At 36.8% G+C, this 14,922-nt stretch overlaps 1 protein-coding gene across 1 annotated transcript in view; it reads right to left on the reverse strand.

Moving 5' to 3' along the window:
- GPC5 (glypican 5) overlaps positions 1-14,922 on the reverse strand; it is a 1,452,106-nt gene that overhangs the window by 1,116,522 nt on the left and 320,662 nt on the right. The window contains exon 4 of the mRNA XM_040487248.1: positions 9,821-9,954. Coding sequence (XP_040343182.1) covers positions 9,821-9,954 — 134 coding nt within the window. The remainder of the gene's footprint in view (positions 1-9,820; positions 9,955-14,922) is intronic.

Here is a 14,922-nt window from a genome sequence, read left to right on the forward strand (position 1 = left end):
TTTCAATCTTCTTCACCTCTTCAAAAATTGAGTGGAAAAAAGTGGGAGCTGAATTTGCAATTCTTTTCAACTCTGCATATGTTTACTGGCCTTCCAGAGGATAGAAGATTCATTTTTTGTAAGGGGAAAGAAAAGACGGAAAACATTCTCGGGTATGTTAGACAGGGAGAATTTCATTCACAGTTTGATTTTCTTGGTTGAGGGATATTTTGAGCCATATAAATGGGATAACCCTACAGTCTCAATTATAAACACTACTGAGAAGCTCCTAGCTCATTTAACAAAGCTGCTACTGGGAAATAGAAGATTTTTGGAGAATCAGTTTGAAAACTGTCCGATTTAAAGATCCTTCTTCCTATGGCTAAGGAAAAAAAACATGTATATTTTTTATTCTTTGTGTAATGAGAAATTTGAGGAGATTTATTTCTACTCACATTAACTTAAAGTTGAGAGCCTCAATATGACAGATGTCACAAATTAACTTGAGGACCAAAGCATTATGGACCAGTGATGTAACTTTGAAGAGTTTAGAATAAATCTCACTCTCCCTGATATAAACCTACCTTCATCTAAGCAAGCAAGTTATAAGAATTCTAATTGCAGTCAGTGATAACTATACAAATCTGCTTTCTAGAATTTTCAATAAATTCTGCCTTCAAAACAAAAAGAGTATCTGTTGGATACCATGCCCGCATAGCCACATCTAAGACAAACCACCATTTCAACTTCTAGTCCATACCTTTCAGTACAAATACTGCTTAATGTTAGTTTAGTTGTTTGAATTTGGTTTCAGATACATCAGGAAATGGTCACTAATTTTTCCATGAACATCCAAAAAGGTAAGAGCAAACCTCATTTTTAAAGGCTTTATTTTTAATATTAGTCTTAACTGGAGAAAATGGCTTTTCAATACACAAAATTTTGCATGTATTTGTTTATGAACTTTCCTTTTCTGGGAAGTTTTTATCAGATTCTCAGTGGGATACGTGACCCGCAAAGGTTAAGCACCACTAGCCTAAACTTTTGCCACATGTTTGTTCTGCCTTCTGGCATTCCTTCTTCCTGTGTGCCTGGTTTTTGACCCCCTAGGGTCCTGCTTTTCATTATTCATGTAGGTCTTGATGCTGGCCTGCCTGCCTCGGAGCTCACATTTCCTCAGTACTGCTCTGGCCTGGCCTCTTGCCCCCTCCCCAAAGCCCTGCCTTGGCCTGGCCTGCCCTGGGTACCCTCACACCCACCACTCACTAAGCACTGTTTTAAATTAGCCAGAAATGCTCTCATTGAAGGGAACATGACTTTTATTTTAGTAAATTAAACTTACAGGTAATAAATAATAATGGCACCTCAAAGAAGCACTAACTTCCTTTTAGGAAATAGGTTGGAAATTGCTTTCCCCGGTCCTATAAATGATATTAACTTTTTCTCAGAGTTGACTTTTTCCTGACCTATGGATATTTTCATCCACCGAGTTTATATATATACAATTCATCATCAAGCCCAGTATGTCAATACTGATTTAACCATATAAACACATACACCCAGACACACACATCAAGAATTTTAAACGTTAATTAATTTTGGTTTGACTAATAAAATATTGTGCTAAGTAAGGTTTGACCATGTAGCTATAAATTCATGTGTTTTAAGCTAACTGATCCTATGTGATATGTACTGATCCTATCTTGGCATTAATCCTAAGTAATATTAAGTGTTCTCCATTCAGATTATGTTTAAAAGTTTTTCCTATGCATGACTAACTATTTCAGTCACTTCACTGTGTTCTTTTGCAATGTACAGGGTAACAATTAATTGGCTTTCATGGATAGACACATCCTGAAACAGAATGTGCCCTGACTCATTCCCCTCTTTCAACTAAGCAATTTCAAGCATCCTTTTGAGTTCCTATTCTCCATTTAAAAGCAAAAAACAAAAAATTGTTCATGTTCAAGTGGTAAAATTCCTATGCAAGTCAAGATTTCATAAACACATTAGAATAAAATGGAGCTGCCCGATAAAACAAGATTCCATTAAGTTCTGAAGAGAAAATTGAGAAAAACCAAAGCTCATAAAACAATTCCAATTGTATTTGTCTTAAACATTAAACATCCAGTATTTCCAAAAATTCTCCTTTCCCCACCTTCACTTCAAAATCTCCTCTTACATCAAAAATATTTTATTTTTACTAAGCATCTAGGACAGTCGTTATTACCCCAATGCACAGCCATGCATATAGCCAATCCCCTTAATTGGCACATTCTTAAATGAGAGGTTTGGCTAATTGGAATGCTTGCTGTAGAACAGATGGGGCACTGGTGTTGAGACTCTGTCTTAATTTATTGTCCTGGGGTTTTCCTAATTACCCGCTTAATTGGCACAGCCACACCACTTTGAAATAATAATGTACTGCTAATTATCACCGATTTAAGCTTGCTAATAGCTTATTCTTACCAGCTAACTTCAAGAAATCAAGCAGAGAGCAGGAACTGCCACAGGGAAATCACTCTGCCTGGGCTGGTTTAGACAGTTACATAAGTGCACTGTCCTTTACAGCTGTGCTGATTTGGTTTCTGCCCCACAAGACTAAATAGTAATGTTTTTCTAGACATTCAAAGGAATGGTAGCTCTTCCTTGACTTTCTCAACTTTCAGAGACCTTTGTAACTGGTGTGTATCAATAACTCCAAGTCTCCAATGAGCTCATTATTAGCATTCTACATAAACAGAAAACAAAACAAAACAAAACAAAACAGGGCAGGTTGAACAAGTACAATCACATCACCCAAATATAATCAAAGGAATCCAAAGCTATGGTTTAGCTTCCTTCCTTCCAAGCCAAAAGACTGACATACTCTATACTTCAAGCTTAGCACAGCTGGTAGAGCCAAGGACAGACATGGATGTCCTTCATCAAATGTTCGAAATCGAACAAGGAAAAGGGTATTAAACGGAAGGGTTCTCTTTTAAAATGAATACAGAGGAGGAAGGGGGAGAAAGAAAACAGACAAAGGGTTACAGATTTGGGAATTCAGAGAGAAATACCTGTATTTAGGCTAAGATACTATAATTTTGCCTAAGTTTACACCTATTCTGCATCTGTTTTAGGTACTTTTTCAGGTCAGATTCCTTAGAAGCAATACCAGAGGCAGGAATTTGGATGCAGAGGATTCATCAAGGTAGCACTCTTAAGAGAAAGGTAGTGAGAGAAACAGGATAGAGTGGGCAGGAAGAAGGTAAGTCAGGATGCAGTCCCAGCTTCAACCAGATTGTACGGGGAGTGTGGAAGCATGGATTGCATCACATATCTGGCCACGTCACGTTGAATAAGGGCAAGCCTTTTATCCCCCTGTGTCAGGCCCTGCTTACAAGCCTCCGCCAAGGCGGTGAGGCAGGTGGGAAGTTAGCCCCCTCTTTCAGATGGATGAGATGGTGTGTAGTCCTCCTCCACACAGACTAGAACTGACCTGTGTAACCTGTAGGATACTACAGAAATGACAGTGTGGGACTTCCAAAGCTAGATCATAAAAACACTGCAGCTTCTGCCTTTCTCTCTCTTGGATTATTTGCCCCTGAGGAGAGTCAGCCACAGAGTGCGAAAACTCACGAAGTCATCGTGACGAGACAGTGAGGCCTCCTGCCAACAGCCCTGTGAGTCGCCATCTTGGAAGATAATAGCCAGTTCCACTCAAGGCTTCATAGGATTGCAGCCTCATCCGGCCTTGGTAGCAATCACCCTAAGAGACCATAGCCAAAAGAAACCCTGAGCCAAAACCCCATAGCTGAGCTGCTCCCAAATTCCTGACCTACAGAAAATTGGTTAATAAATAGTTGTTGTTGCTTTAAGCCACTTTGTTTTGGAATGACTTGTTAAGTAGCAAGAGATAATGAATATAGATGGCTCCAATTTGTTAAGTGCAATTCCCCAGAGATTAAGGCAGCTGTGCATTATCAGCAACCAGGAGAGAGCAGCCAGCAAGCAGATAAAATGGCCAGGTAAAGGGATGTGAGTAGGGCATCAGCAGCATCCACTACCGTAATTAGCTCTCCTATGAAACGTTTCCATTAAGCCTCCCATACGACTTACAGTGTCATGTCATGAACTCAATTATGGACATTTATATTTTTAAAAATGGTAGCTGGCAACAACCTATAATTCTAGACCTAGTAAAATATTCTTCAAAAATGAAGATGTGTTCATAGGGCACCTGGGTGGCTCAGTTGGTTGTGTGTCCGACTTCGGCTCAGGTTATGATCTCATAGTTTGTGAGTTCGAGCCCCACATCAGGCTCTGTGCTGACCACTCAGAGTCTGGAGCCTGCTTCGGGTTCTGTCTCCCTCTCTCTGCTCTTCCCCTGCTCACATGCTGTCTCTCTCTCAAGAATAAATAAAGATTTAAAAAATTAAAAACAAAAAACAAAAAAAAAACAAAATGAAGATGTTTTCAAACAAAAGTTGAGAGAATTCATCACCAGTAATAAGCAATGAAAAATATACAAAAGGCTAAGGCAAAATGATTCTAGATTGACACATGGAATAAAAAAAAAGCACCACAAAGAATAAAATATAGGTTATTACAATATTGACTATTTTAAAACGATAACAATAATATCTTGGAAGATGTTAAAACATTGTTAGAAGTTATTTGTTAGGAATAGGGTAATGGAAGATAGGAAGAGGGTAATGGAGTGAAACTATTTTAAAGTTCTTATATCATTCAATGAAGTAGTAAAAGTTCTACTTTAAAGCAGATAGTAAAAATTAAAAATGCATATTGTGATCTCTATGGTAACCATTAGAAGAATAATAAAAAATGCAAGTAAAAAAAGCCATGAAGATCTCAAAAAATATTAAATACCTGTTAAAGTCAAAAGAAGGCAAGAGAGGAGGAATAAAGAATAAAGAACATGGGGTAAAGAGAAAACAAAGAACAAGATGGCAGCCTTAAACCACTTCAGGATACTATATACCCCTGCAAAAAATTGACTACACATCCCAACTGAAAAACAAAAAAGTAATTAATGATCACTTAATATATACTGCTGGGTAGTTAAAAAAAAAAAAAGCTAACTGGTCAAATTATATATAGGTCAACAATAGTTATATTAACACAACCTGAAAAGAATTGATTGGATAATGGAAAACTATGTAAATTAAACTCTGTTTTAAAGCCTGGAAATATTTTTGTTAGGATGCCATAAATCTAACATAATTTTAAACAACAAATTTTGGGGCACCTGGCTGGCTCAGTTGGAAAAGCATGAGACTCTTGATCTCGGTGTTGTGAGTTTGAATCGAGCCCCACACTGAGTATAGAGAATACTAAAATAAATAAATAAATAAATAAATAAATAAATAAATAAATAGCAAGCTTTGGACAACAATTTTTTATAAGACGTACCACTAAAGATACTAAGTCTAAAGTAAACTGTGACAATATAATTTAAAGACTATAACTTCTTTATATGTAAAAATGTATTTTAAATTGTTAACCATAGAATGGTGTTTATCTTCATTTACATTGACAAAACAACAGATGCATTTTACAATTTTCTATTTTTCAGCTACCAGAGCAATTATATTAACTTACAGAAACTCTTGTGTATGTTTTTTTGTTTGTTTTAGTTTTAAATTGCTTTAAATTTATAGATAGTAGTTACTGTTATAGATATTCTCATGGGAATTACCCAAGGTAACTAAGAAAACCTAAAAAATACTGTCATGGATACAATGCTAACTTACAAAAACTAACTCAGAAAATATTTTTTTAACTTTACTTTTTTATGAATTGCACAAAACAGTGTTTGTTAATGATCTAGATGGGCTGACTGAGAATTCATTTTTCCCTTATCTACTTTTTTTTTTACAATAAACTTTCATTTTGTTCTAATTAATAACTAAGTTATAGCAGAAAGTCCCAAGTCAATAAGTCTTTTCAGCAAATTATATTTTATCTCTATCTGGATAATCACTATATCTACAATACACCATAGTGAAAAATTATCTATGCTTAGCATATGAAATAGCAAAAAAAAGTTATTTAAAAATTGAGTACCATTAGTTCTCACGAAAATTTTGACTGAAAGAGTATTAACTATGTTTTTATTAGGAAAATATAATTAAAAAACACTTTTCACCTAAACTTTAAAATAATGTATATGTGTATATTTATTTATATGTATATACACACAAACACACACATATTTTCTCAGATACAGAGAGTTAAAGAATACTCCTCTGTCCCTGGCATACTGTCATAACTTATACTTGAAATAGAATATTTATTTATTTTTTCATCCTTCAGCCTCTTTCCTGTTTTTCTATAAATATCCATTCTAATATATTTAATATAAGTACTTTGCCATATCCTCTCCTTGAAAAATATATACTAATTTTTTTATATATTTGCTACTAATTTATAAAAATGGTATTGCACTGTTATTCTCATTCTATTTAATATATTTTTCTCTTTAATCACAATGATATTTTTTGATGCATGAAAATGCATTCTATCCTTCTGACTCATAATATTCCAAACTAATATATTTTATTTTTCTTGTTATGGACATATAACTTGCCTCTAACTCTCAGCTACCACAGATATGCAAGAATTCTCCTTGTGAATATAAGCAAGAGTTTCTTGGGATACAGGCTAAGGTAAGGTAGACAAGTACATAGAGTATACGAGTTTTATAAGGTACAGCAAGCTTCTTGCTAGAATGGCTGTACTGGTGTACCATGTGATCATTCACATAGAAAATCGAATCCTATCAACTGATCAACCATTAGAATGGAGTTCAGAAAAGTACCCATATATAGCATTTTAAACACATCTTTGTCCAAATCAGTCTATTCGATATTCACGTCACTTGTTTGGATATCCTGTGCACACTGAGATGGGCTTGGAGAATGTCTGGATTATCATAACTTGAGTCAGAGGGTGACTCCAATTACATCCAGCTTTGTATGTGGTATCTGCCAGAGCAAATCCAAACATGTACTGCTACCTGCTATCTAGCTAACAATTGATTGTCCTTTATCAATTAGTAAGGACAATTAGAAATATTTCACTTTCAGCTGGTAAGAATATCTTCACTGTTAGACCTCAGGGCAACTCTCCCACTCCATGACAGACAGGAGCCCTGATCATTTGGATATCCTACAGGACGCCATGCTGATAATAAAATATTGATCACATCATCCTAGTTGCCTTAGTAGACATGTTCATGCCTCTGGTGGGGAAAAATACTGACATTTCAAGTGCTTGACAATTCAGCAGGGGTTCTAAATGTCTAGTTGTCTGGATCTTAATGGGTTATTCTAACATAAAAGGCAAATTTCTGCCTTATGATGACCTAGCACTCAGGAAGAGGCATGATGCTTTTTGGGTCCCTTTGAATATTAGACAAAACATAATATACACTTGAGTGTTGCTCTAACCCAAATATAGAGTAGCCCCAAGGAGCTTTTGTATGAGAAAGAAAAGTCTGTAGCTTGGAATTTTGCAAACTGTTCTGATGTTCAGTCCAGATGACCCAGCTCATCCATTCAAAGGTGCCTTAGAGTACAAGTAGCAAATGAAGATGCTCTACAGAAACCCTGGGAAGCTATGATCTCATGGTTTGTGAGATAGAGCCCCGTGTTGGAGTCTGTCCTCACAGCGTGGAGCTGCTTGGGATTCTCTCTCCCTCTCTCTCTCTGCCCCTCCTCTGCACATGTGCGTGCTCTCTCTTTAAAAAATAAATAAACGGGGCGCCTGGGTGGCGCAGTCGGTTAAGCGTCCGACTTCAGCCAGGTCAGGATCTCGCGGTCCATGAGTTCGAGCCCCGCATCAGGCTCTGGGCTGATGGCTCAGAGCCTGGAGCCTGTTTCCGATTCTGTGTCTCCCTCTCTCTCTGCCCCTCCCCTGTTCATGCTCTGTCTCTCTCTGTCCCAAAAATAAATAAACGTTGAAAAAAAAAATTAAAAAAAAATAATAATAAATAAACATTTTTTTGAGAAATGAATTGCTTAAGTGAGCTCATGTACAATATCTCTGGTTGTTTACTTTGTGTGGCATGATACTTGTCTATGATGGACCTACTCTGGTTCATAGGTAATAGCTAAAGGTGGCTGGTTGTTTAGGGATACAGAAATACTGCAAGGTTGGTGACAAGAAGTCTATTCAATGGCCTGGATAGATACTTACAGAACTTTCCATTCACATGAGCCCCTCATTACTCCTGAGATATTTCACTTGTATTGGGTTTTGTTTTGTCTTTCCAACAACTGAGTTGTTTTGATGGTGAAACAGACATGACCTTTAAAACCTTAAGATCTTCCTTAGCTAGGTTTTATTAGAAGAATCACTCTACACTATACCTAGCCACTACATGCTATATACACTAGCTAAAGCACATTAATTTCTCAAATACAAGAAAAGACTGCTGATCACTATAGATGTTTAGAAGAAAAAAGAACAGCTAGTTTACATGCAAACAAAGTGCTACTTCTTTTGAGCTGCAGCAAATAGCGAGCAATAGCCCAGATCTTTATTCCAAATTATAGTCCATCTGAGAAGAGAATGAGGCAATTAAGAGCACTATCCCAAAAGGAAAGAAACAGAGTTTACATTCTAAAGAGTAAAGCGATGTAAAATACTGAGGCTGCCATAAGATATTATTAGAAATAACTATTTGAGGGGGCACCTGGGTGGCTTAGTTGGTTGAGCATCTGACTTCAGCTCAGGTCATGATCTCATGGTCTGTGGGTTCGAGCCCCTTGTCAGACTCTGTGCTGACAGCTCAGAGCCTGGAGCCTGCTTCAGATTCTGTGTCTCCCTCTGTCTCTCTCTCCCTCAAAAATAAATAAACATTAAAAAAAAGAAATAACTATTTGGATTAATAAATGAATATAGAATTCTCAGTTTCAATTCATTTCAAAAACACCCACCAAGAAGCTAGTATTTGTCAGGGCATACAGTGGGCAACAGAATGCAAAAATAAATAAAATAATAGTTTCCTTTAATTTTAAGAGTTTTTCAGTCTGACTGCCAATTATCAAGCAAAGAGATATAGATGAAGGCTTTAATTTAACATGTGAAACAGTGACGGGGGCAGTGGTAGAAATGTGAGTTATAAAAGCAAGCCACTCAATGCTTATCATTTTGAATCAATGTATAGCCATTTTCAGCATTCCAGATTAAAGGTTTAGAAACTTCTTATCTAACCATTTGTTAAATACTTGCTTAATAGATAGTAACACAGATTTCATCATTTATGTGAATGCTTTTTCTCTCTTGCATCACCTAATACAGTAGACACTAACTATATGTGGAATTTAGGCTAAAATCAATTAAAATTAAAAATGGAATCATCAGTCACACTAGCCATATTTTAAACTTTTTTTTTTTATGGCAAGATCTACTTTCGTAACAAAATTTGAAGGGTACAGTATAGTATTGTTGACTACAGGGAGAGGGAATTGGGGAAGTCTTAACTAATGGCATAAAGTTTCAGTTGAGCGAGATGAGTAAGTGCTAGAGGTCTGCTGTACAATATTGTACGCTAGCCACATTTTAAGAGCACAATGACCATACATGCCTATTGCCCGCCATAGTGTATTATAGCAAATGTCCCTTATCACAGAAAGTTTTATTGGTCTCACAGGTTGTACTTATCTTCCTAATTAACTGAATAGGAGCAACTGCTGAGTTTTAAAAGTAATTAATGGTGATCTTTTTTTCTTCAATAGTGTATTTGGTTCTACCTAATTGAATACATTCTATTCTGTTGAAAATTAATGGCTTACTTTCTTTTCTCTTTCTGGTTGTAAAACAAATGTCTTACTTTCTTCTGTTGGCAAGTGTCTCTTCACCATTTCTTGGAGAGATCTTCATCCCATGCTTCTCTTTGCTTCCCTCAAAAGAACAACGGGGGCTTTGTGTAGGTGTTCTGATTGGACGGCCACAAATCTTACTGATCTTTCAAAGAGAAAATATTAAAAGGCAGTTAGAAACCTTCCTCCATCCTACCTGAGAATGTAATATTTGCTAGAGTCCAAAACAATGTAATGTTCTTACTTACACTTCAATATTAACTTTTAAGACATAAAATGTTTGTTAATTTTCCAAAGGGGGAATCAAATTACCTGTAAAAATGGCAACCATGATTAATTGATGCTATGCACATATATATGTTTTGTATGTATATATATGCAAAGTACATGAAGCAAACATATGCAGAATAAGAGAAGTATATTAATAAACTTGCCTTCTTGTATAAATAAGACTACTTAACCAAAATAGGTATTTTATGGTTTATATTCAATTTATGACAATCACATAATTGTACTGAAATTTTAAATGAAATAATTTGCTATTAAATATGCAGTCTGTTTTCTAAATGAGTTCTAAAGGTAGTTTTCTTCTTAAGGTCTTTTTTTTTATTTTTTATTATTTTTTTTTTTTAACGTTTATTTATTTTTTTGGGACAGAGAGAGACAGAGCATGAACGGGGGAGGGGCAGAGAGAGAGGGAGACACAGAATCAGAAACAGGCTCCAGGCTCTGAGCCATCAGCCCAGAGCCCGACGCGGGGCTCGAACTCACGGACCGCGAGATCGTGACCTGGCTGAAGTCGGACGCTTAACCGACTGCGCCACCCAGGCGCCCCAAGGTCTTTTTTTTTATATTAGAGAGAGAGAGAGAGAGAGCAAGTGGTAGAGAGGGGGAGAGGGAGAGATAGATTGAGAATCCTAAGCAGGCTGTATTCTCAGTGCAGAGCCCAATGTGGGGCTCAATCCCATGACCCCATGGATCATGGATCATGGATCATGATGTGAGCCAAAATCAAGAGTCAATCATTCAATCAACTGAGCCACCCGGGTACCCCTTAAGATCCTCTCTTAAAATAATAATGAATACATTTGTATAGACATTTCATTTGGTAATTGTTCTATATCTTCTTCTTGTATTTTGAGAGTGTTAGTATAGTTGTTTTTCTAAAATCTAAAATCGTTTTTCTAAAATCAAATGAAAGAGTAAAAAACTTATCTAGCCAAGATCTTTATATAATTTACATAATTATCATTGAGAAAGTAACTAATTAATTGGACATATTACCATGTAGAGCATAAAAAAGACTCACACAATACCTTAAAGAGGTGGAGTACTTAAAGAAGTAGAGTAGTATAATTGCAAATACATAAAAACATTGCCTAGGAATCAGGAGACTTTGGTTCTTGTCCTAATTTTTCCATCTTAAGCACTGAAATCTTGAAAACAGTAGCAGAACTTCTTTGAATTTGATTCTCTTATATGTAAGATGAAGAAATTAGAGTAAATTATTCCCAAGTTCCATTAAATTTATCAATTTCTTTAATTTTCCATGCAATGAGCATTAAAGGAATTACGCACTAATTTGTTTATTTAACCCATATTTATCTTGTTTCTTATATTTGCAAAGAAAATGTATTAGAGGTTAGAAGAGAAAAAAGGCAAAAAACTGAATTTTCTCCTATAAGAGAAAACTGAGCAGGCTCTGAGCTCTCGGCAGCATCCCATGCAGGCTCCTCATTGTCACCACAGAGCCCAACACAGGGCTCAAACCCACGAACCATAAGATCATGACCTGAGCTGAAATCAAGAGTCAAACGCTCAACTGACTGAGTCACCCAAGTGCCTCAGAGCAGGTAAATTGTGAACAGACTCCTAAAGTAGTCCTGAGGGGGAAAAAAGTTATTTTGAACTGTAGTAGTGGCTATGTTCATGAAGAGAAAGATTCATGAATTATAGAGAGAAGTAAAATCAACAAGGCCAAATCCAGAACACAGACAACACCAAAAGTTATGGAAGATGGAGAGCAGGAAGAACTGTTATCCATTGCTGGTGGGAACGAAGAATGGTATAGACAGTTTGGAAGACAGTTTCGTGGTTTCTTACAAAATGAAAATTATCCATAGGAATTGAAAACTGATGTCCATACAAAGACCTGTTTACAGAAGCTTTATTCATAATTGCCAAAACTTGGAAGCAGCTGAGATGTCCTTCAGTAGGTGACTGGGTAAAACTGTGGTGCATCCAGATAGCGCAATATTACTCAACACTAAAAACAAATGAGCTATTAGAAAAGACATGGAAGAAACTCAAATGCATACTACGAAGTAAAATAAGCCATCTGACAAGGCCATAAACTGTATGATTCCAACTATATGATATTCTAGAAAAGGCAAAACTGTGAGCACTAAAATTCTTAGTGGTTGCCAGAGATCAAAGAGAATATAGGGATAAGCAGGTTGAGAACAGAGGATGTTTGGGATGGTACAACTACTGTGTATGATGCTAGGGTGGATACATGTCATTATAAATTTGTCCAAACAAATGGAATGAATATACAACACCAAGAGTGAATCCTAATATAACCTATAGACTGGGTGATAATGATATGTCAGTTGAGGTTCATCAATTCCAAAAAATGTCTGACTCTGACAAGGATATTGACAACGGGGTAGGCTATGCGTGAGTGGGGACAGGGGGTAGATATATGGGGAATCTGTACCTTCTTGCCCAGTTTTGATGTGAACTTAAAACTGCTCTAAAAAATGCAATCTATTTTTTAAAAAATCAACAGGGCTTGGCAAATGACCAAAAGTGAGAAGTTAGGGAAGTGTAAGGCCAAGGTGTTAAAAGGCTCAAAGTGAATTTCCAAGAAGCTGAAAAATAGTGATAGTGCAGTGTAAATATATTTAAGTGTGAAAATATTTTCTTAATGGAAAAAAAAAGTATCTTCATTGTCAACAATTCTTAGTCACAAGAACCAAGGGAAGACAATATAAGTTGATGGCAGAAATATTGAGTGCGATTGTTTAATGAAACTGCAGAATATTTGAAATAAAGGAACACAGTAAAAAAGAAATAGACTGCTATCATGATCCAATGTGACTAGCGATAGAGCTCTAGGAAACGTCTAGGAATCTTGGCTCTCATCCTGTCCTTAAAACTTGAGAAAATAAAAACGCTTTGTAGTTATAAGTTAAGGGAAATCTTATTTCACCCTGCCCTTCCCATGTTGGACTTAAAACCATATTGGCTACTGACCATATTTCCTAGACAGGTAGATAGAAAGCTGAAAACACTAGCCTCACAAAATCTTTATTCTCATCATCTTTACAATTCTTTTTTGTATTTTGCTACAAATACAAAAGAAAATGTACAAGCCACAGACTTATGTTATCTTTGATTGTATCCAAAGGTCCAGGCATATATACCAGATTCCAACAAATACAAATAAATTTCAAAGCCCTTCTATTCGTTGACTTGCTACCCGCTACCCGGGGAGCTCTACTTCACACCTTATTGAAAGGGAATGGAAAGCCATCTGTTACTAGCACATTAGCCTGTCACCTTGGCCCCACTGGGGTAAGCCGATTTGGGTGGCCCATTTCAATACCTTCTTGCTATAGAAAAGTCCTTCACACTTACTTGGATTATTTTTCATCTTTGACTTACACTGCCATTTCCTCCTTATCCCCCTCCTTGCTCTGTACTGTTCTCCCCTGCAATCAGTCTGAAGTGTCTCTGAAAGAATTGTTTCCCTTCTTAAGGCTTACCTACTCTTGCTTTAAGTTCATTCTCTGGCTTCCCACTGATCTTCAAGTTCCCATCTCACCTTGAAAGGCCCCTTTTAGTTGCCCCTAACCCAGGTCACTTCTCCCATCCTGAGCGAGTACTTGTTTTAGTACTTATCACCATGCAAACCTTCCCATTTTCACTATGTTCTTGCAGAAGGACAACTTCTCCTAGAGCCTCCCTTTTTGTTCATTCAGTCTTACTCAAGCCATCAAATTGCCAAAACTTTTAGTTAATAATCTAGAAAAGCTATTTGTTTATATTTCTATCTATCTATTTATTTATTTTAGAGAGAGTGAGTGTGTGAGTGAGGAAGAGGGGTAGGGTGGAGAGAGAGAGAGAGAGAGAGAGAGAGAGAGAGAGAGAGAGGATCTTAAGCAGGCCCCATGCTCAGTGTGAAGCCTTATGTGGGGCTCAATCCCATAACCCTGGGATCATGACCTGATCCAAAATCAAGAGTCAGATGATCAAGCGACTGAGCCACCCAGGCGCTCCTCAGAAATCTTTTTAAAGAACAATTTACATTGTTCATTTTCAGTTGACTCCCATAAGCAGAGCCTCTATTTCTTTTGCAATGGTCTTTTAAAATGTTTAATATTAATTATAATAATTGAAGAGAAAACTGTATAGATCATCACTAGTTGAAAAGCAATGAATGTGGAGGTACTGTGAGTATTTACTAAGCGATCTGTTCATAGGATGAAACAGAGGTGGATGGATGCTCCACCACTATCAGAGACAAAAAGATAGAAGGAAAATCAAAGCTGTTAGCAGTTTTGAATCTGTTAATCAGGGTGAACAAAGATCCAATAACCCACGTGTACAAGTTAGAAGGTAGAACAAGTATATCGTTTTGGCTTCTCTGTTCCTTAGAGCAGGAGATAAATTCTCATTTAAAACTCTGATTTAGAGGTAATTCTAAAAGGTAGCTTCTAAATGATGCATTGGAGATAAAAGGAAAGTTAATGAATAGAATCACCTACATAGAGTCAATAGTTAAAACCATGAAAATGGATGAAATGACAAAATGTATATAGAATGCCAAGAAGGTCGGAGAGAAAATCTTCTGGCAGGAGAAAAACAACTCTGAAAATAAGGTGTTGGGAGGGGAGGGGAAGAGGAGAAGGAAGAGGGACTGGAAAAGAGAAGGAGATAAAAGGATTAAGAGGAAGGAGGGAAGGAAAGAAGAGAGGAGGAGAGGGTGGGCAGGAGGGAGGACTCCAGACTAACAGAGCTGGCAGTCTTTTAGACGGTCTCCAACCTTGAGGCTCCTGGGTGGCTCAGTCAGTTAAGCATCCAACACTTGGTGTCGGCTCAGGCCATG

Source organism: Herpailurus yagouaroundi, unplaced genomic scaffold (genome assembly GCF_014898765.1).
Source record: "Herpailurus yagouaroundi ecotype Mexico unplaced genomic scaffold, PumYag 164, whole genome shotgun sequence".
NCBI classification, from domain to species: domain Eukaryota; kingdom Metazoa; phylum Chordata; class Mammalia; order Carnivora; family Felidae; genus Herpailurus; species Herpailurus yagouaroundi.